The sequence below is a fragment of the Heliconius melpomene genome, chromosome 18 (assembly GCF_056956725.1).
Source record: "Heliconius melpomene rosina isolate 202511_hmr_F chromosome 18, ASM5695672v1, whole genome shotgun sequence".
Classification (NCBI taxonomy): domain Eukaryota; kingdom Metazoa; phylum Arthropoda; class Insecta; order Lepidoptera; family Nymphalidae; genus Heliconius; species Heliconius melpomene.
This window is the reverse complement of record NC_140406.1, coordinates 15,874,672-15,895,543: the sequence shown is the minus strand read 5'-3', so window position 1 is coordinate 15,895,543 and position 20,872 is coordinate 15,874,672. Positions and strand designations below refer to the sequence as shown.

At 32.7% G+C, this 20,872-nt stretch overlaps 1 protein-coding gene across 2 annotated transcripts in view; it reads left to right on the top strand.

The window, feature by feature from the left end:
* Positions 1-20,872, top strand: part of sv (paired box protein shaven) — an 81,099-nt gene that overhangs the window by 52,112 nt on the left and 8,115 nt on the right. For both annotated transcript variants that reach the window (XM_085202323.1, XM_085202324.1), the window contains exons 4-8: positions 1,677-1,842; positions 9,977-10,174; positions 17,886-17,991; positions 18,103-18,268; positions 20,659-20,744. In XM_085202323.1, coding sequence (XP_085058449.1) covers positions 1,677-1,842; positions 9,977-10,174; positions 17,886-17,991; positions 18,103-18,268; positions 20,659-20,744 — 722 coding nt within the window. The remainder of the gene's footprint in view (positions 1-1,676; positions 1,843-9,976; positions 10,175-17,885; positions 17,992-18,102; positions 18,269-20,658; positions 20,745-20,872) is intronic.

The window sequence follows — 20,872 nt, the reverse complement described above, 5'->3', positions numbered from 1 at the left end:
TAACAACTGCTTAGATATTTTTTTGAAAACAAGCATATTGAACAGAATAAATTATTTTTGGTGGATTTTCTAACCAGTTTCACGTTCTTCCCCGCACATCAGGGTAGGCAGACCCAACTGCCTAGTGTTAAGACACTCGTTCCCACTCATTCCGCCCAATTTTTAAGGTATTGCTTCGAAATTAAGTTCTGATAAAGTTTTAGCAGAACTTAACTCCTCGTTTTCTCTACCATATCGGGAAAAGGAAAATAACTCATTCCCCGGAGTTAGGAATCGAACTCACATCGTCGTTTGTAAAAGCTATTCCACTACGATCTACTTACAACATAAGAGAATTATGTCAACATAAATAATATACTGTACAAGCCAAAAGCGTGAAAACCTCAACGAGGCTTGCCAAAATAGTAAGACGAGTTCGTAGCATCGATCCGCCGGTCGTGCTCGGTCGTGCACGCCCGGGTAGACCCGGTCGATACCCGGTCATGGTCGTACGGGATGGTATTTACGAACATTTATAATATTAATATATTTAATATCAATGTATATCTACTAAATATATTTTAAAGGTTGTGACGGCTGTAAATTCGATTCCCACTCGGGTGATTAAATCATGTTTATTTCTTTTCTCTCCTAGATATTAGCGTAGATATTGGCTATTAACTAAATGAAAAAAAGATAATATAATAAGTAATATTTTGTCAATTTAGCTTCATTTTGTATCCGCAAATATCAGTGTAGGCAGAGGAACCTGGTAAACTAGTGATAAGACACTCCGTTCCCATTAAGGCCCCTCTGTTCCCCACTTTCAATTTTATTTATATTTTTCTGATTTTGAAACGTTGTGCTTAAATAAAAATATATATACCTATAACAATTCTGAGCATATAATATATTATAATAAATATTAGACAAAATTCTTGCTTTTGTTATTGAGTGAGAGTCAGACAACGTATAGCATATAGGTAATGTTGAAATTTAGTATATAGGTTCCTTGAGAAGTTTAGTTTAGTTTCTCAAAATTCCAATCGGGAACGGGAAAACACGGATTTTTTGTTTTAAAATTATGGTAACGGAAATTACGGGTGGCTGCTAGTGTCATGTTTTTATTATTGCTGTATTCTATCCTTAATAAAATTTAACTCTTTTAAGTGCTAGTTTTTATACTCATAATTTAATAACTACAATACCTAACTCATTAAATAAAATTATTTAATTACTATTAAAATATGTATATGAATCTGTAATTATACTACTATACTTAACAAACATTTTTAATAATATATTGAAAAATATAAATGAAGACATTTTGCCTAAATTTAAACCAAATTTCTGATAAAAAAAAACGAAACAAACAACAACGATTACTTCCATCAATTAATCCGCAAGGTCTCCAATTTGGGTGGAGAGCTGAGAATGGAATGGCTCATCACTAGGTTATTTCTGCCTACGGTTCTTATATCACTAATCTAAAATGTTAGATAATTGCGATTTTTACACATATAAACGTAAACTATTTAATGGTATACTATATTTTAATATTTTTAATAATAAGTATACATTTTTGAAAACGGTTTTAACAGTGCAGTATTTCGTCGTTACGAATGAAGAGTTCCTTTTAAAAAAATATAATCTTAACATTACCATATAAAAATTTTAATAAAAATTGTTCTTCTCAGGCCACGGCGGAGTCAACCAGCTAGGTGGTGTCTTCGTGAACGGGCGACCCTTACCCGACGTGGTAAGGCAGAGGATAGTGGAGCTCGCCCACAGCGGGGTCCGACCCTGTGATATAAGTCGACAGTTACGCGTCTCTCATGGCTGCGTGTCGAAAATATTGTCTCGGTAAGTTATTTATTATTATTTTTTAATAATAATAAATAGGAGTTAGGTAATATATATAGCGACTGTAAACATGATGGTTGTGTGTTCGATTCCCGCTCGAGGAGATGATTATATTTAAATTATTTTCATTTTTACGCTGTAGTAGACAAAGCGTAGCGTAGCGTATGAATCTACGAACGTAAACTGAGGTTCTTGCTGACTCTTATCATTGGCACTGATATTCAAGTAATATTTAATTTGATAAGAATAATTATATATAATCGAGAGGTATAAAAGCCATATCTGTTTATATTTTTATTTCTTTAAAACGTTCCATCTCATCCTATATTCCCTGAAAATCATAAATGTGAAATGAAGTTTCTTAATATAAAATTTAAATATATTTTTTCAATCTAAATTCACGTTCAAATTACAAAACGACATCATTATAACATACTTGATCTCTATTTTGACAAAACTCATAAATTACATGTTTTTTGTCCAAAAAGAACACAAAATTCCAACAACTGGAGCCAAATGTACGACGCGACGTTAGTTTACCTAAAACTATGTAAAACTATGTCACTATAAAATTGAGCTATTACAAACAATTGTAGAGAAAAAACATCTTGGCTCCAATTATTATGGCACGAGCTCCATATAGAGAGTTGTGACGCTTATTGCTGTGGACATAAGAATGAAATTGCAGTATTTCATAAGTAAAAGACGAAACAATCATAGAATGAGTGTAATATGTTCACAAAGTGTGCGCACGCGCCGCTCTGCGCAGCCAACGGAACGTACGTACAAGTTGTTTTATATACATATACTTAAATGTATTTATATAATATACGAGTATATGTGATTTAAGCTATTGTCATTGATATAAGAGTTTTATTTCACATTGTTTAACTTGAATGTTCTATATGAGATTTTTTGTAGAACTTAGGTCGTGTCTGTATGTAATTGTTGTAGGTTTAGTTCGGGATGTACTTATATATTTTTTTTGGATAGAATATGGTATTCATTACATTCATATTAAATATTTATCCTGCTCAAAATAGCAAATATATGAAATATATATATTACACATATACTTGGACGGTTTCCAGGAGGCACGGGTTCGAGTCCATCTACGTTAAAATCTTTATACATTTTCTAAATAAGTATTATAAAATATTATTTAATATTTAGTTATAATTAATATTTTAGTTTCACGCTGTATTCCGAATATAGCAGGGTAGGCAGAGGGACGCTAAAACCTAGTGTCAGAACACTCCGTTCACATTAAGACACTTCCGTTCCCCATTTTTCAATAAAACGTTAAAATTGTATATATATATATATATAACATAAAAGTTAAAAACTAGCTAAAAACTAGTCTAAATTATATAATGCTGGGTTACTTTGTTGCAACTTTGCTTTCATCACGCTCAACGATATTGCATTAGGTGCTGAAGTCCAACAATATGTTTAGAAACGGATTGGACGAGTGAAAATGATATTCGTATCTACAATTTCTCCTGTTCAGTTAAACATAAAAAAATACGTGTACATAACTAATTAAAATAAATATATTAAAGTTTTTATTAAGTTCACGCTATAATCAGTAGCAGGAAAGGCAAAGGGAACCCACATTACGGCTAAATTCCGAGACATTGAGGGGGACCTATATCTAAATCTATCTATATATGTTAAATTAATAATATGTATCTTCATATAAATATTATTAGTTTAAACTAATCGAGTGGCTTAGCGAGTTAACTGCGGTTCAGTTAAATCGTCTTTAGCAGTTAACCTGCGGTAAACCACTAACGCGCGAGGCGTTCGACTCGTGAGTAAATTAATATAATTACTTAGTTCATTACAACACTCTGTTGCCGGGCGCTGGTGATTTACGTCGGGTAGCTGTTTTTATTTTTCTGTTAATTACAGGTTTTTTTTATTTAATTGACGTCATCATGACGGCATTTAGGATTTGAATTGATGACGATGGTTGTGATTCTGGGTTTTAGTCACTTTTTGAAACATGTACGGATATATTAGTATAGTATTTGAATCTGCACCTCTTGATAAACGTCTAAGGACGATTGGGTGGAAGATGATGTGAGAGATTGGAAGTTTTATTAAATTTCAAACACAAACCCACGAAAACATTTGAACCGACTACCACCATTCATAATCCCAATATTAACAACAATTTCAAATATAATTCAATCCAAATAATAAAAGAAAGCCATAATGAAATTCCCATTATCATTTACACATAACAAATAAACAATGAATGCTAAAATTAACAAACAGTGTCCACAATACGCGATACCCACTATATGAATGAAGACCATCTCTTTTGTTCGAATTAAATTGAAACTGACCCTAGTGATGGGCAGTTGTGAATGTAGAATTGATTTTTGTTATTAAATGTGAAAATAATGAATTAAAGTTGGTAAAAAAAGAATTATGTGTTTATATTTTAGGCTTTTCTTTGTATGAGAAAAGAATAACGATAAAAGAATTCGAAAACGAATTTTGACTAAAAAGTTTTGGTGATTTCCTATATATTTTCTTTGTGTGTTTTTTAAAACGCCAGAATTACTTTTTATTACCTTCCTGCCTGAGGAAAACTACACGAAAAAACGGGACGTTTCATTTTGTTTGTAAAAAAATCCACGCAAATAAGGAGTTCAAATGGAATTTAGTTAAAATATTTCTGTACCTGTGTGTTTTGTAGAAGAGAAATCTTAAAGGCTCCATTCCATTCTCTGTTTTCAATCCATTATAGAAATTTTGCTTGCTTGTTAGTGGAACATAAATTTATTTAATAAAAATATTATATATCATAAGAAATAAACCACACTTGATTATATGTTTTATAATTATAACGTAATTAGAACTTAATTGCTAAACCTTATCTTATTACAGCAATTTTATTTGCCACAAAAAATAATAGGCTTATCTGAACTTTATAAACTCGAATAAAATATTAGTGTATATAATAAAATGTAAATATATTATGTAAATATAGTGCCGGAGTGCAGTTGCTTTCGCTTACTAAGAATGTGTCTTGGAATTTATGACGCATTCTTTCTTTCTCCATTTCTTCGATTCTTTCACCACCCATATATGAAGGCGAGTCGTAGTCCTCAATTTAGTTTGCGTGGACTGTAAAACTTAAAATCAGTTTTTTCTTGTTACCGCCTGTATTTCGGAAAATCCTTAATGCTCCCCTACACTACCTAATGAACCTCCATGCCAAATTTCAGTGTTCTACGCCGTAGTTCCGGCTGTATGTTCTCAGGCAGTCTCTTCCTCCTATCTAACAGATATAGTTTTTGATGTCATAATAGTAATAAGATTAGAAAAAGCAACAGCTTTCATAGCACATCACTAGTCCCGCGGGAGCTGAATAGACGCTATTGCTTTTCAATTTATTTTCCCCGCGCGTCCATCCCACGTTTTGAATTTGCTGGGTGATGCACTTTTATACGATGTATGTATGCATGTATGTATGTATGTACAGTACCTATATATTTATATGTATTTGTATGAACCACCGAGGTCCAGCTATGAAGTATTTTTTAGAATAATCTATACTTATAATAAAGTCGTAAATAATCGGTATCTGTACATAAAAGATATGTAACAATATTTTTTGTCATTTACCAATGTAATAGAACCAGAAGTAATGATTAATTTTTCAGTTTGTCTTTGTCTAAGAAACGGCTTAACAGATTTAAATGCAATTTTCACTATTGTATTCTTTCAAACTTATTTTAATATTTGTTTTTAACCCTTAAAAATGTTTGTTTTATTTCCATCGATTTTTAAATAAAAAAGTTATAGGTATATAAAATATTTTTTATATAATAAAAAACTAAATAAAACGTTTTTCTCTTAATTAAAAAAATACTAAATTTGATCATTGTATAGGAATATACATATACAGTAATAGCCTGATTAAAAAAAATCCATATTGTCTCTTTAATAATCTAGATCTAGACCGAGAACAAACGAGGCGTTAAGAACTAAGCCGATTTGTAATTATAATTACTTCTTCAAAATCATTACTACAGTATACAAATAACACAAATTGTACAACTTTGAAAAGCTTTTTATTAAACAATACTTATAAACTAAATTCGTCTCTAATACAATACAAATAAAAGTTACTTACTTATTTTTAATTGCATTGCTGCTGACGGTACAATTAAAACATTTTGTTAGACTCATTTTGAGCTTTATTTCATTGATTTAAAGTTCAATATAGCGTGGATTTTTTTTAAAACGGAAGTGAGTCGAACGTCACGCTTTCTGCATACGTACAGACAGTATAGAAAAACAGTATAATTATTATATACGGACAGGACCGTGCTACTTTCGTTTATATATTAGTTTGTTTGATATTTGTGTATATAAAACTTATTTTTTTGTGTTTGAAAGAAAAAATAGTAGTAAAGTAAGTTCACGATATTCCTCTATCAGTGTAGACATTGAAAACGTAGTGTTAAGAATAATAAGAAGATAAGAAGTATATAAGACACTCCATTTCCCACTTTCCGTCCAATTTTTAGACAACGGAACTCAAAATGCAATAACTCAAAACTAAACCAAAAATGGAGAACGAAGTGTTCTAACACTAAAATCTATCAACCTTGTAAGCACGTCTATATCATATTTATTTGACAAAAACAACAAAAATAAAGCGATTACATATATAAAACTACCATAGTAAACTAACACCCATATTAGTAGAGACGATGCATGTAATCTCTTTACGAGCCCCGCTATCTGTCGCCAATACGTCCGACACCGGCGAACAAATTGATCGTGCTATTGATATCTAATATCTATTTAATACTAGAGCACAGTGTGTGTGGATTTGGAGCGTAAAATATTATAGTTACTGTTAACATCTTAGTGTTATATGAAATGCAATGCTTCTTACGTAACTGTTATTTGCATTGATAATCATTTCTTTATTATTTATTAATTAAGAAGAGAATTTATAGATGTTTTATACGTTTTTTACATTACAAGATGCTTGAGGCTAGTCGTGGTACATGGCACAAGTATGTGACTGTAAACGCGATGAGTTATGGGTTCGATTACCACTCGAGGAAATGAAATTTTTATATCTTAAATTCCTCGCGTAACGAGACAAGCGCCTGTATGTAATTTTACTAGTAGATATTTTTATGAAAATATTATGCCAAATCGAATTTCAATAACTATAACGATATTATTAACGATATTGGTTATTTTATACCCGAATTATACAAAATCCTTAAAAAACTGTAGTCTGTGTGTTTGTCTGATGTCTATTCTTTAAAATTTTATCTAAATCCGTTCAGTAGTTTTTGCACGAAAGTAGAACAAACATCCATCCTTGTAAACTTTAATTTTTTAAATATTATAAGTAGGATATTTTCTGACACTTGTCACCTCTAATACGTAATTGATAATACCATAGCATTATAGATGTTATAGGGGGCTGGAGATAAAACACGCGATCTGATGTTGCACTTAAGTAATTTGGCGTTGGGGGTGTAAGCCAATTATTACGTTGCACCCTTAGTGACGTGTTTGTTATTGTGGAAGTGTTAAGGGATGTTTTTTAACTGATAATATTGTTTGTTTTTTTTACGTAGTGATGTATCACTCTCTACCTTATTCTTTTCTTCTCTATATTATTAATTATCTAATTTACAGTTTAAAAACCAATTTAATTTACAATATCAAGTATCACATACATCATCTACATTTAATGATACTCAATACCTACCTAGATTAAAGAATTAAAAAATACAGGTTGCCAATAAATTACATAAAGAAATCCTAGAATTATGATGAGGCCAGTCCTGGCGCAGGGGTACAAATGTGTGACTAAACGTGAATGATTATGAGTTCGATTCCCACTCCAGCAAATTAAATATTTATTTAAATTTATATTTTCATTTCTTCGCTCTGGCGTCGAGGCAAAGCACGACTCAACACCCCGTTAAGACACAGGTTCTCTGTGCATACCCTGCTGTGAGCAGCGTGAAGCTGAATTTTTATTTTCTTCCACTAGCTTTGGAAAATCTTAGGATTATTAATGCATTTATTCATTTATTTATTTGTATGGTTCACTAATAATAATTATACAACAAACATTTATATGAAGAATTGTAAAAACAATGAAGTTTGAGTATAAAGGTATTGTTTGTTATTCAATTCTATTCACAACATTAGAAAGCTAAGTTGAAACAAAAGGGGGGTATCCTGTAAGCGGCGTCGAGACTAAATTTAAAACATGCTCTTTTTGTGCCGTTACCTTAATGTTGTTTATGTTGTTATAATACACTTACTTATACATTACTTTAATAAGATTTGATCGAATTAAATAAAAACGTATTTTTTTGAGAAACAGGACTCTATTCTCTAGAAAGGAGTGACAGTCACTAAGGGTTATGTATACAATGGTGATCAAGCCAAGGTCAGAACTACTCTAACTCGGCCTCTCACAAAAGCCGGTCTCGCTGTAGAGGCCAGTAGAGCCATACTTCATATTCGAAGAAAGAAATGTATACAAATATGAAGAAAAGAAACTATTTATTTATACAAATCTTCTAATAATCAAAATTATTATAAAAATAATAATGTTATAACAGTGTTAATGTAAAACAATCTATTATTTCTAAAGAGGTTGTCAGTGCTGTCTCTACCTTTGGGAATAACGTACCCTTGTAGGACGCCGCCTCTATTATATCTAACTATTGCTTAGTAATAATAATAATAATCTTTATTTTATACAAATGACAGCGTTGTATTGCTATTGGAATATAGGTAAATTAAATCTAGTGGTTGTGAGTTCTAATCTTAGTCGGGGGCAATATGGATGTTCAGTAACAGCAACTAAATATAAAAAAGTATTATCAGGTTTCGTCTCTTCGCAATGATTTCTTTAAATAAATAGAAAATAGAGAACGGAGTGATTTATCACTGCTACAAATTTATCAAATTTCAATACAAATATGAAGTTAAAATCCTTCACGGTTCAAGCAGTGCCCTTATGGAACTCCCTACCTAACTCTATACTGTCAGGCAATCCATCTCTAAATACTTTTAAAATCAAATTAAAACAACATTTCTTAATCTCAATTAGAATCTTTAGTAGTCGCTTTGTCTTTTTCTTTATTAATTTTCTTTTTCTGTTTCAACTCTTTTATGTCATTGTATAGGTATATTTATATGTTTGTATATGTGTATGTTTGTATAAGTATATTTATGTAGGTATAGTAATATTGATTATTATTATGTATATTTGTATGTAGGTTTATTATTATTATTATTAACATAATATTAAAATACCGCATCCTCATCATTTCTTTTAACATCTCCTACATTCAAGGGTTTCTGGTAGAGATCTCTATTAGAGATAAGTTATCCATTGTACACATTTTTTCTGTTATTATAAGTTTTCTGTACTTTCTTTCCTGTGTGGTACATAAATAAATAAAAAAAAATGAAGTTAAAAATAAATTTAATAACTAAATTTAACTAGGTATATGGTATCCATTTAAGATAAGAAATAACCATAAAACACAGTTACAAAATTAATTTTCGGCTTTACGTCAGCAATTTTCAACAGCACACAATAATAAGAAAATAAATCACCCCTCAAAGGGTAGGGGTACATAATCGAATTGTCATAATACCTCTCATTATTTTATTGAGCAGTTGAAATTTAATTTTGTTCTAATGCCACGTCCCCGGGGGCCCGGGGCCGGGGTACTTGGGGGGCCCGGGGACGGGGGCACGCCCATGTTTACGGCCGGTTTGGGAATAGTTTGTGATTTTTGCCAATTGTATAGTACAATGTATTTTTGTGATTGAAAAATCTGTTAGCTCTTTGTATAGTTTAGTTTAAAAGTATATCATGAAACATAATTATAGAGAAATGTAGAATTGAATATCTTGACATTCAAAGCGGACATGAGTTCTCTTTGTAAAGTTAAGGTTAGCCAAATAGAACCAACTGTGTTGTCTACATCTCCTTCCTAAAACTTCCTACATAATTCGATATATTGCTTCTCAAGCGGCGTAACTCAACACCGCCACATATAAGCCATTTTATAAATATCCCTATCATTTCTAACTTTAACCTCTTTTCCAGGTATTACGAAACGGGTAGCTTCAAAGCTGGCGTGATAGGGGGCTCGAAGCCCAAGGTGGCGACGCCTCCGGTAGTGGACGCGATAGCTGCATACAAACGGGAAAACCCGACTATGTTCGCTTGGGAAATCAGAGACCGGCTGCTGAGCGAGGGTATCTGCAGTCAAGACAACGTGCCGTCTGTTTCTAGTATTAATAGGTAAGTTGTTTTGTTGTCTTAATAGAGTTACTGTATTTTCAAAATTGGTATATTAAAATATAACATTGATATTATAAAATTTAGTGGACACTAGTCACAAAAGTAAAAAACAGGAAGTGGATAACCACTTTGGTTATCCACTTCCTGTTTTATAGAAACATTTACATGTAGTGAAAAGACAAATTTTAAAAAATTTTGCCAAAAAAGTAAAAAAACCTTTATTAAATCGAACCAACTAACTCTAAAAAATAAACCACCCCCCATACTGTACTACTATAGCCATAAAATATACACTCAAATTCACAGGGAACCCTTTTAACGTAACTCTGTCACTTGAAAAACAAGTCCATCGTATAATGTAATTTCGCACCCCACTTTATCGATACCAATAATAGTTATTGTAGTGTAATACACTGGTAATGGATCGTGGGGGTCCTCACTATTGAAATGCTGATGGCTTATGTTTGATCAATTGAGATGTTACTGAGACTTGCTGTTTGGTGGTAGCAGATTCAAATTTGGGACAACGTCCAATTGCAAACGCAATACTTGTGGACTATACTATACTCGGGCATTTATAGAAGTAGTAAGAGGACGTGGAAGAAAGTCAATCCTCTTGCAGCGTACAACTCTAAACGTGGTGGGTTCGGTTCCCACTTGAGGAAAGGGAATATTTCTTATTTTCAATTTCTCCCTTTTGTAACAAGACTTTAGTTACCACAGGTTCGTTGTTCAACACACAATGCCTCCAGAAATGCGCGAAAAGTGGACAACGGAAGTGTCTTAATGGGAACGTACTATCTTAACACTAGCTACCCACGTTCCCTTTGCCTATACTGCTATGTGCAGGATACTTTCTGAAGTTAAAAAAAAATATAACAGCGTCCGTCGCCTGGTGAGAACTACAATATATATTAAAACAATTCCTAAAAAATGAAGATAAAATAAAAAGCTTGTATTTATGATACGCAAACCAGAAAATGAACAATCTCCCATTATTAGTAATGTCCCAACTATTCCATTACACAAACATTCCCAGGAACATGAACATGGAAATGATAACGATATCACACGATAACAATAAATTAATAAACGGTAGCAAAGATTAAAGATAAGCCGCGCGTAATATATTTATTATCTAATCTGGCAACATAATTAGACGCGTGGATTTTTAATGCAGGTAACACTTGACGGCTTTATAAGTTGATAAGGGTATGTTTTTCTTTTAATTTATATATATTAGATTTTACTTAAATGTAATATTGTTTGAGTGAAGCTTTGCACATTGGATTTATTACTAATATATGTAGAATGATTCTTCATGTAAAATCTCACGTTTTAAGCATACCAAATCTGGGTTAGATTAAATATTTCTTGATCATACGAATGATGGTATTGATAGAACCTGGCATGTCTCCAATAAATATTCCTTTATAAAAAAGTCCGTACACCAAATCAATGGTGATTCTTAAAATATAGTGGCATAATCTAAGGTGTACCAATATCAAATATGGGTTTTTACTTTAAAACCACCATTTCCTAGTGGGATTATAAATCGTAAACATGGCAACATATTATTTTATTGTTTATCCAAATTCTAGGCCATGTTCAATCTTATATAAGTACCAAAATCCATGATACTAGAATATATTTAAACATTTATTTTCAGTAACTGATCATGTACTTACATGTTTTGACAATAAATTTATTCATAAAAAAAAACATATTAAGTAGGTATTTATTTACATTATATCCATAATCCCATCGAAAATTCATAATGGAAAAATGTTTCCCATACATGTACACCATAAACCGAAACAGAAAATGCGAAAACCGTGACTTTATACGATTATTATAAGTGAAGCAATAACTCAATGCACGCAGGATATCCGGCGTGAGCACGTGTCGACTTCCGCTCCGCCATCTTTGCAGCTCCCTACTTCCGGCTGTACCCCTTGCTTGGCCTAGGAGATGCGCGATTTATTAATTTCATTTAATAGCAGATGATGCTTATAATTTTGTCTTAGATGGCACTAATAAAATTTTATTTTTCGTACGAAAGGTCGCTAATATTATAAAGTTGTTTGATTGATTGAACGCGCTAATCTCGGGAACTACTGGATTATTTTAATATTTTTAATGTTGAATAGTTCTTTTGTTCCTTTGAGGAAGGCTATATACCTATAACATTACGTTACTAGTTAATATTTATGCACATGTAACAACAGAGTTGTAATGGTAAATTTTTAATGTTTTTAGTATTATTTGATAATAGAATATTTATATTTAATACAATCAATAATTAAAAACCTAATACATAAGCAAATAATCTTAGAAATATATAATTGTTAAAAACAAAACAAATAATGACATATATTAAACATGCTTAAAACGAATGTACCCATATACTTTAACATTTCAACCCGACGCCGCTGCTTTACTGGCCATTTTCTTTTGTTTTATAGTTATTTAGCAAAATAACAAAATCTACCCAATTTCAACACAATAAGGTTTCATTCAAAATAAAACGGGCGACTCTCTAAAGGGGAGAAATCGCTTAGTTTTTCGGTGAAACATTTCGAGTTGTTTCTTACCTTCTCGAAAGCCACACCCAGCTGTAGAAAATCATTAGAGGTTAATAAAAGCAGCTTTTACAGGTTTTCTTTTAAATATATTATATACTTACTTTCATAAGTCCATTTGAGGCCGTCGTAGTGCCGCTTCAAAATTGGGCGAAAAGAGGTGTACAGAGTCTCTTAATACTAGGTTTCCTCTGCCTACCAGCTATGGGGGAAATAGCGTGTAGCAAAATATTATTTAGAATTGATGAGATAGAGAGATCAGTATACGATACGAGAATCTGACAAACTAGTGTTAAAACTAAAATTTCTAGATATAATACTTTAAAAAAATCATAAAACACTCCCACTATAATTTATAAATAACGATATTGACCTTATAGCTAGTGGTCAGTCAGATATTTCGAAACAAATTTACAAACACTTAAAAACACTTCCTTCAAATTTAGATTTAATCTGAAAATCCAGTTAATTTTAAACCAATTCCATATATGGGCATGTCTGGTCTCGTGGCGGTCACGTGACGGCCACGTGACGTCACGTGCCCTTAATGTCCCGTCAACGGCTGCGGTCTCATGACGTATAAATACGAAAGTATTTATGCTATGAGTGCAAATACCACCCCTCGACCTTTGTTGGGCAATTTTTGTTGATGATTGAGCTTGAGTTGCTTTTATTTTAATTTTGTGTTATTACAATTTCAATAGGCATATCTGTATGCAATCAAGAAACGTCAATTAAAAATAGTAATGAGTTTAAACTGGGTTAAGAAAAATATTGTTATCAATAAAATGTGTAAATATTTCTTATTGATTAGACAAAGTACGGAGGTGAGTTTTGTCATCTACCATCCAATTTTCTATGTAGAGAAGTTTTACATTATAACGTATTTGTTTCCAATTTTTCATTCTAGTAACATTTTATTATTATAAATATGTTTGGTGTCTTTTATAAAAAGACACAGTTAAATTCATAGTTCTTTGTCATAACGCTAATTTTTATTCTTGAGCATTCCTTTAAAAATTGTTTAGTTAATTACTTTAAGTTAGCTAATTTCAACTTGCTCAAGGTAAAGTAACGAAGAAACTCAAACAGACTTTCATAACTTAAATTTAATCTATTTATTCTAACCATAAAATCACCCTTAAAAACAATAATAATAAAATAAAATATCATAAAAAATCCCGTCAACTAGCGGCGCGACGTGAGCACTTTTTTAATCAGGGTCTATAATTGAAGCAATAATTCTGCGAGCCCCCGTTTTGACATTTGATTTTTTTTTGTGGGATGGCGCGAAAACTGAATAATTTGTCAGATAACAATTTGGGTTTTGGTTGTTTATGGGGTCGAGACTCGATTACTTTTTTAATAGACTGTAATTATTATTTTTATAGCTCCATGCTTTATCCCTTAAACGAAGAGTATAGAGAGAATGTAATGTGAAAACACTTCTTTTCTCACTTTCCGCTCGCACTTGAGACGACGTATATGAGAAAATATTTAATTTGGGTAGATAGTTGTAGTGAGTAGAAAAAAAACACTTATTTTTGACTTATATTTGCTATTTTTATACATTCTTAATGAAACTCGGGTTAAAATTCTGAATGACGCCATCGCATACATGCAAAGTGTTCGAAATGTTAAGTTTCAAAAATCTACGCCATCGCATACATGCAAAGTGTTCGAAATGTTAAGTTTCAAAAATCTAATATATGCAATTATTCCGGTTAAAGCGTTTGATTTAAAATTTTAGTATTTAAAGAAAATATTTTGTAAATTTTATTTAAATTTTATTATTGATATAGAATTCGTATCCCCACAATATTTTCTTCTAGCTAGATGCTAGAAGAAAATATGTGGGGACATTTTCTAAGTATATTTGTACCTAAATAGCCTTACTCTGTCATAAATCATAAAAATTTGCCAATGCGATGCATTATTCAACGAAATGTAAGGGCATGTAACCCTTCCGACCGGAAGTACGAAAGTTCCTGCAAAAATCCAAGCTATTCTTGTTAAAATTAATTTATGTTTGCCCTTTTTAGCGTTTTGCAAAGATTTTATTATTTATTTAGATTTAGACATATTAATGTTGAGGTAAATCAATTTTACTGTAGTAAATATGAAAGAAATCATTCTTATGGAAGTTAGATGAAAACGATGATAGTGGATTAAAAATCACTTCGGGCATATTTATATTTTAAACTCTACCTGTCTAAAAAGAATGTTGTTAAATTAATATATAAAAAGTTTAAAATAAAGTCACTAAATTCATTCTCCCTATACAATAAAATATAAATATGTACTAATTTAAATAAAACAGAATACCTATTATTAACAATCTGTTACAAAGTAATATACATCAATCTCTTCCATCAGAAAAAAAGCAACGTGAAGTATTACGACCCTAATTCTAATTTGACCTTTTTGATAAGTTTGCAAAACAATTTTTGCATATGTCAACCCTAGAGATACTGGCAATATTTCATCGTGGGTGCCATCCATCATGGCGGGAAATGAACTGTCAACTCGCGACGACAAAATGGCCGCGATGCGAAATAATGACTTTGCTTAGTTTTAAATATATTTACAATGTTTGAATACGATAGATAATTTAGTTGTAATATATAAGATGTAAGTAAATGATGAATGTTTATAAATAAATCACAGTTGGTAGTATTTTTTATAAATTTGCATAAAATATTTAGTTGAGACTGTGTGCACTGTAATCAGCTTCACTTTGTATGTATCCCGCACAGCAGGGAAGGTAGAGATAACCTAATGTTAAGACACTCCTTTTCTCATTTTATGAAAAATTCTTGAGACATTGCTTGTAGAGTGGCGCAACTCAGCGCCGCGCTTGGCCTTGACAGGACGAAGAAATGAAAACGAACGAAATGAAAAGACGGACTACAAGCTAATATTATTTAACATAGATTAATACTTTCTAACTTAACATGAGCGAGCGGCGTTAATATGTATTAAAACTAAAAATAAACAGCAACAGTTATCCTTCATTTGGCATCTTAAAATCCACCCAACAAACGTTACGGATGACGAGCCGGTAAAAATGAAAACTTGAATTATATAGATATTAGCATATAATAAAATATTTTTACCCATAACTAATAAAACGTAGTCGACGAGTGACGGAAGCGTTGCAAATCGTAACCGCGGCGCCCAAATTGGCTATTGATGTAGCCACGTGGCGCTTCACTGCCAGTTTTTTGCTTAATGCATCTCTCATGTACTTATTACTCTAATTTTTTACATTATTCTCTTTTATGGATGTCGGTAATATTTTTACTTTAGATCTTATTGTACTTAAGATTTTCTGTATTTTATGTTGGTAGAAAAATATCATCTATTATAGCGCAGTGAGTTAACGTCTGACCGTAAAGGCGGTGGTTATGGGTGCGATGACGGTTGTATTTTGTACAGGGTGAGTCATATTGAACTTTCCGATTTCAATAAGGTGTGTATTAAAAACAAAGCGACATGCAGTAAAAATTATTTTATTGTTTGAAAGCACATAACATGCAGTTTTAATTTAGTTGGTTTTAAAAATGATATCCTGTAAATGTCTACCTCCATTGACCACACACTGCTGAAGCCTTTCCCGGAAGTTGTCCATTACTCGTCGAGTCATATTCAGCGGAATAGCATTGATTTCTTCCGTGATTGCAGCCTTCAGTTCATCGATGGTTCGGGGACGATGCGTGTACACCTTTTCCTTCAGGTAACCCCAGAGAAAGAAATCGCAGGGGGTTAAATCAGGTGATCTCGGCGGCCACCCAACGTCACCTCGCAAAGAAATGAGATGACCGGGAAACATTTGTCGCAGGATTTCCATTGAACGCCTGGATGTATGGGCTGTAGCACCATCTTGTTGGAACCAGATGTTATCGTTGTCATGATTCTGCGTTAATTCCTCCAATTTCGGTTTCAGAAAAGTTTCAAGCATGTCGCAATACCGAGCAGAGGTAACTGTGACGACTTGACCATCTTCTTCAAAAAAATAGGGACCCCACACACCAAACTCTGCAATAGCGCACCACACTGTCACTCGAGGGCTGTGAAGTGGTCGTTCGTGTAGGTTTCGTGGGTTATTCTCAGCCCAGTATCGAAAATTCTGTTTGTTGACAGTTCCGGCGAGGTGAAAATGTGCCTCATCACTGAAGATCAAAACAGCAGTGCGGGGGATCTGCTGAATGTCGCGGCATAAATTTGTTCGTGTGTTTAAGTCTCTAACTGTTAATTCTTGCACTACCTGAATCTTGTATGGGTGAAATTTACGGTCTCTATGCAGTATTCTGCGGACACTACTGAAAGATAATCCTAGTGAAGCGGCATGTTTCCGAACAGAACGCCGAGGGGATTGTTGAATTGAAGCCCGCACTCTATCCACGTTTTCCGCTGACGTTGACGTCCTAATTCGGCCTTGTGGTCTTGTTTTTAATGCTGATGATGTTGCTCTAAAATTTGATACCCAATTTCTGATTGTTGGTCCAGTGGGAATGGGATCACGTCGACCAATAGCAAAATGTAAACGGAACGCACGCTGTGTTGTGATCACGGAGCCGCCATTTTTAATAAACTCTTCAACTACGAACGCACGATGTTGTCCCGACCAAGCCATTGCTCACACTAAAACTGCATGTCATGGCGCGTCTAATGACACCATCCCCACCCTTCTACTCCTTCCCTTCTTCGTGCAACGTCCTTCCAAAACCGGAAAGTTCAATATGACTCACCCTGTATTAAACAATAAAATTGTAACCTATGTATTGAAAAATGCAATTGTGAAACTTCTTGCTGAAACTACCTTCCAAGCCCGTGGTAGTGGTATATTCATTCGACGATTTAAAAAACTCAATCAGAGTCAATCAGAGTCGTTCATATCGTTTTAAATAATATTACGATTTTCATATTATGGTTTCCACTTTTTTCACTCTAATAAAACAAAGCGCGGTGTTGAATTACACCTCTGAAAGGATGGACGGAGTGCCTTAACACTAGATCTCTCTGCCTAATGTAAAGCAATATAAAAATGATGTTTTCCTTATTAAAATTTTGAGTTTGTGATTCCAATTATATTTAATACTAACAAAGTGATATATGTACACCTACAGGATCGTCCGCAACAAGGCGGCGGAGAAGGCGAAGCACGCGCACAACCAGCAACAACAACAACAACAGGAGCAGGAGATCAGTTCGGCTCAAGGCAGTGTTGTTTCTGTAAGTCATTATTAAAAAGCTTCTATATAATTAATTTTAATAGGTATATATATAGATTTTTTAAAAATATGAAAAATATACCTCATATGAAAAATACAAATATTTTCTTAGGTGATAACCCACGCGGGCAACGCGCCGGGCACGACAGCGGTGCTGTCACCCACCGAGCACGTCAACAATACTGGCAGCTACAGCATTAACGGCATACTGGGCATCGAACAAGTAGACGGATTGCATAATGGCAATGGACTGAAGAGAAAGAGACATGAGGACCAAGGTAACTGTTTTTAGAGGTTTTGATCTTATAGGTAGTAGGTTAGCTCTGTCTACAGTGTAAAGCTAAATAAATCATAATAAAAATTATAAAAATAACTTACGCCACATAAGATTTGAACTTTTGCTAACTGCCCTTACACTAACATGTATTATGTACGTAGATTACAAAACAGCGTAATCAGACGTAACAAAGGACTTGGTTCTACAAAGTTTTCCACTTAACTAGAGAAAGGGTTTCAATAGTATTTTTGTTCCAAAGAAAACTTGCAAGTAATGACACAAGAGCATAGGGATTAAAATATTTGTGGGTCTCCCGCGTTTTGTCTCTGGAAATAGTGACGCCAGGTGCTAATATCGATACCATTATCGATAGGTATAGACTTTGTATACATTTTTAATTTCAAAAGGATTTGAACGTTTAAAAGATGTGTAAAGTATTTTTAAATTCAAAATAAATAAATCAAGCCCAAAAAAATACCAAATATTTTTTCTTAACCTTTAACTATGGACGTGATTTTTTATAACATACATATGGACGTCGGGTCTGTCAGACCAGTGGTCTATTGGTCATATTCCGGCTGTTTTTTAAAGGAAGAAGACAATTTTATGCTTTAGTTTACATGAATAGCCTCAAATCAAGCAAAATCAATATAAATAAAATCGCTTTTTATTAAAGTTTACGCATCACAACGATTTAAGTAACTTAAAGTCACAATTTCAGTCTTTGGCCACATGGGATGATTCTTAAGAAAATAATACTATAAAAAAAAGACAGATAATAAAATAAATATTTTTTTAACAAAATATAAAGTCTAACAAATAAAAAAAATAAAGAAATTACATCTTATGTTATAAAATAAAAATTTTGACAACACCTCAAGATAAGGTATTATTGAACATCGATACACAATGGCTTTCAACATTGTCGGCAAACAGGACGATTGCAGTCAACATAAGTATGTGTTGTGTTTCTATATATCTTTTGGGGGCAAAGTGTACATGTTTTTCAAGATCCCAAAACTATTTTTTTAGCTTCATGTTCAATAAATGATAGATCAGATCGCGAAACGCGATTCAAAGTCATTCTCAATTCTTAGAGTAGTTTAGTATACGAAATGCGTCTTTTTATTTGATAAAGTGCTATTTTCTTTATAAAATGTCGTCGTCCAATTCTTTTGTTTGATGTTGATTATAAAGTACCGATATTTTTGTTCCTGACGTGCTAGGTCGATCATTTTTTTCCATTTTATCATAAAAACTAAAAAAATTGAATCTTTTTTAGGTAAATAATATTTATATTACTAAAATATATAACAAACAATGCCAAATAATATATGATATAAAACAATAAAAACATTTGAATACAAATAATACAATTAAAATATTAAAGTATATTTTGTAATATTATAAAAATATATGGCGTTTTGAAATCATTAATGTATGGGAAACATGGACGTCGGGTCTGACAGACCTAGGCCCCGTTTAGAAAGTTAAATACTCACGTGTTTTGAACCCAGAGGCACAACCACTGCTATCTACATTCATTTTGTCATTAATACGAAAGGTACTGAGCGACTCAGTGGCGGAGGTCACCGAGAAGTGGCCGATTTGTAGAATTCGTAGAACTGTCTGGTCTGTCAGACCCGACGTTCATACTTAAAGGTTAACCATCATGAATAATGAAATCACAATATATATTTTTTAATTTTACTTATTCGATAAAATTAACTAAACAGATATTACTAAACACATACAAATTAATCAATTTTCAAAAACACCTACACTGCTGTGAGCGCGCTGTATTAATCAATAAAGGATTATTAAACAAAAATAAACAATATTTTATTCCATATAATCTAATTACGTACAGTATAGTTATATTCTATGATGAATTTAGTCAAAATAAATAATTATCGACTGGAATCCGTATTATAATTATCCGCATCGACTGGATGCGGAAGGCGGAGGGTCGGGAGCTTTGGCGCACCCTGGGAGACGCCTATGTCCAGCAGTGGACCCGAATAGGCTGATTTGGTGAAATAATTATTTCCAAGTATCTCCAAAAATATCGACATTTCAGTGCCCCACCACTAGTTCCATGGTGTGCGCTCAGCAGAACGACAAGATTTACTGTGCTATTAAACGCGTGCACAAATTGTGACCATATTATATTAAGTTATAACTTCACTTAAATTTTGTGTAGAACTCCCTGCCTGGAGTTTGTCCTTTATATAATTATTTGTAAAGAAAGTATACGAAATAGAATGTACATTGAAATTTACCTTTATCGCAGTTAGAATCTGATACGATTTTTTTGAGGGTTCTTTTCTGTCTGTTTAGTCCCAATTTTCATAGTGTTCATTTAGTAATTCATTTATATTTTGTTATCAGATGAAAATAGAGACTTCAACAGCCATTCAGAAGACGATGTGAAGAGACAAAGAAGTCACTACAACGGTGACCAAATATATTCTAATGTAAGTAACTAGCTACTTTATATATAAAATATTAAATTTTGTATCTACTTATTTAGAAAACGTATAAAAAGTTGGACGTAGCGGGATTTCTTGGAAAACCGTCCTTTAATCAACAATTTAACACTCTT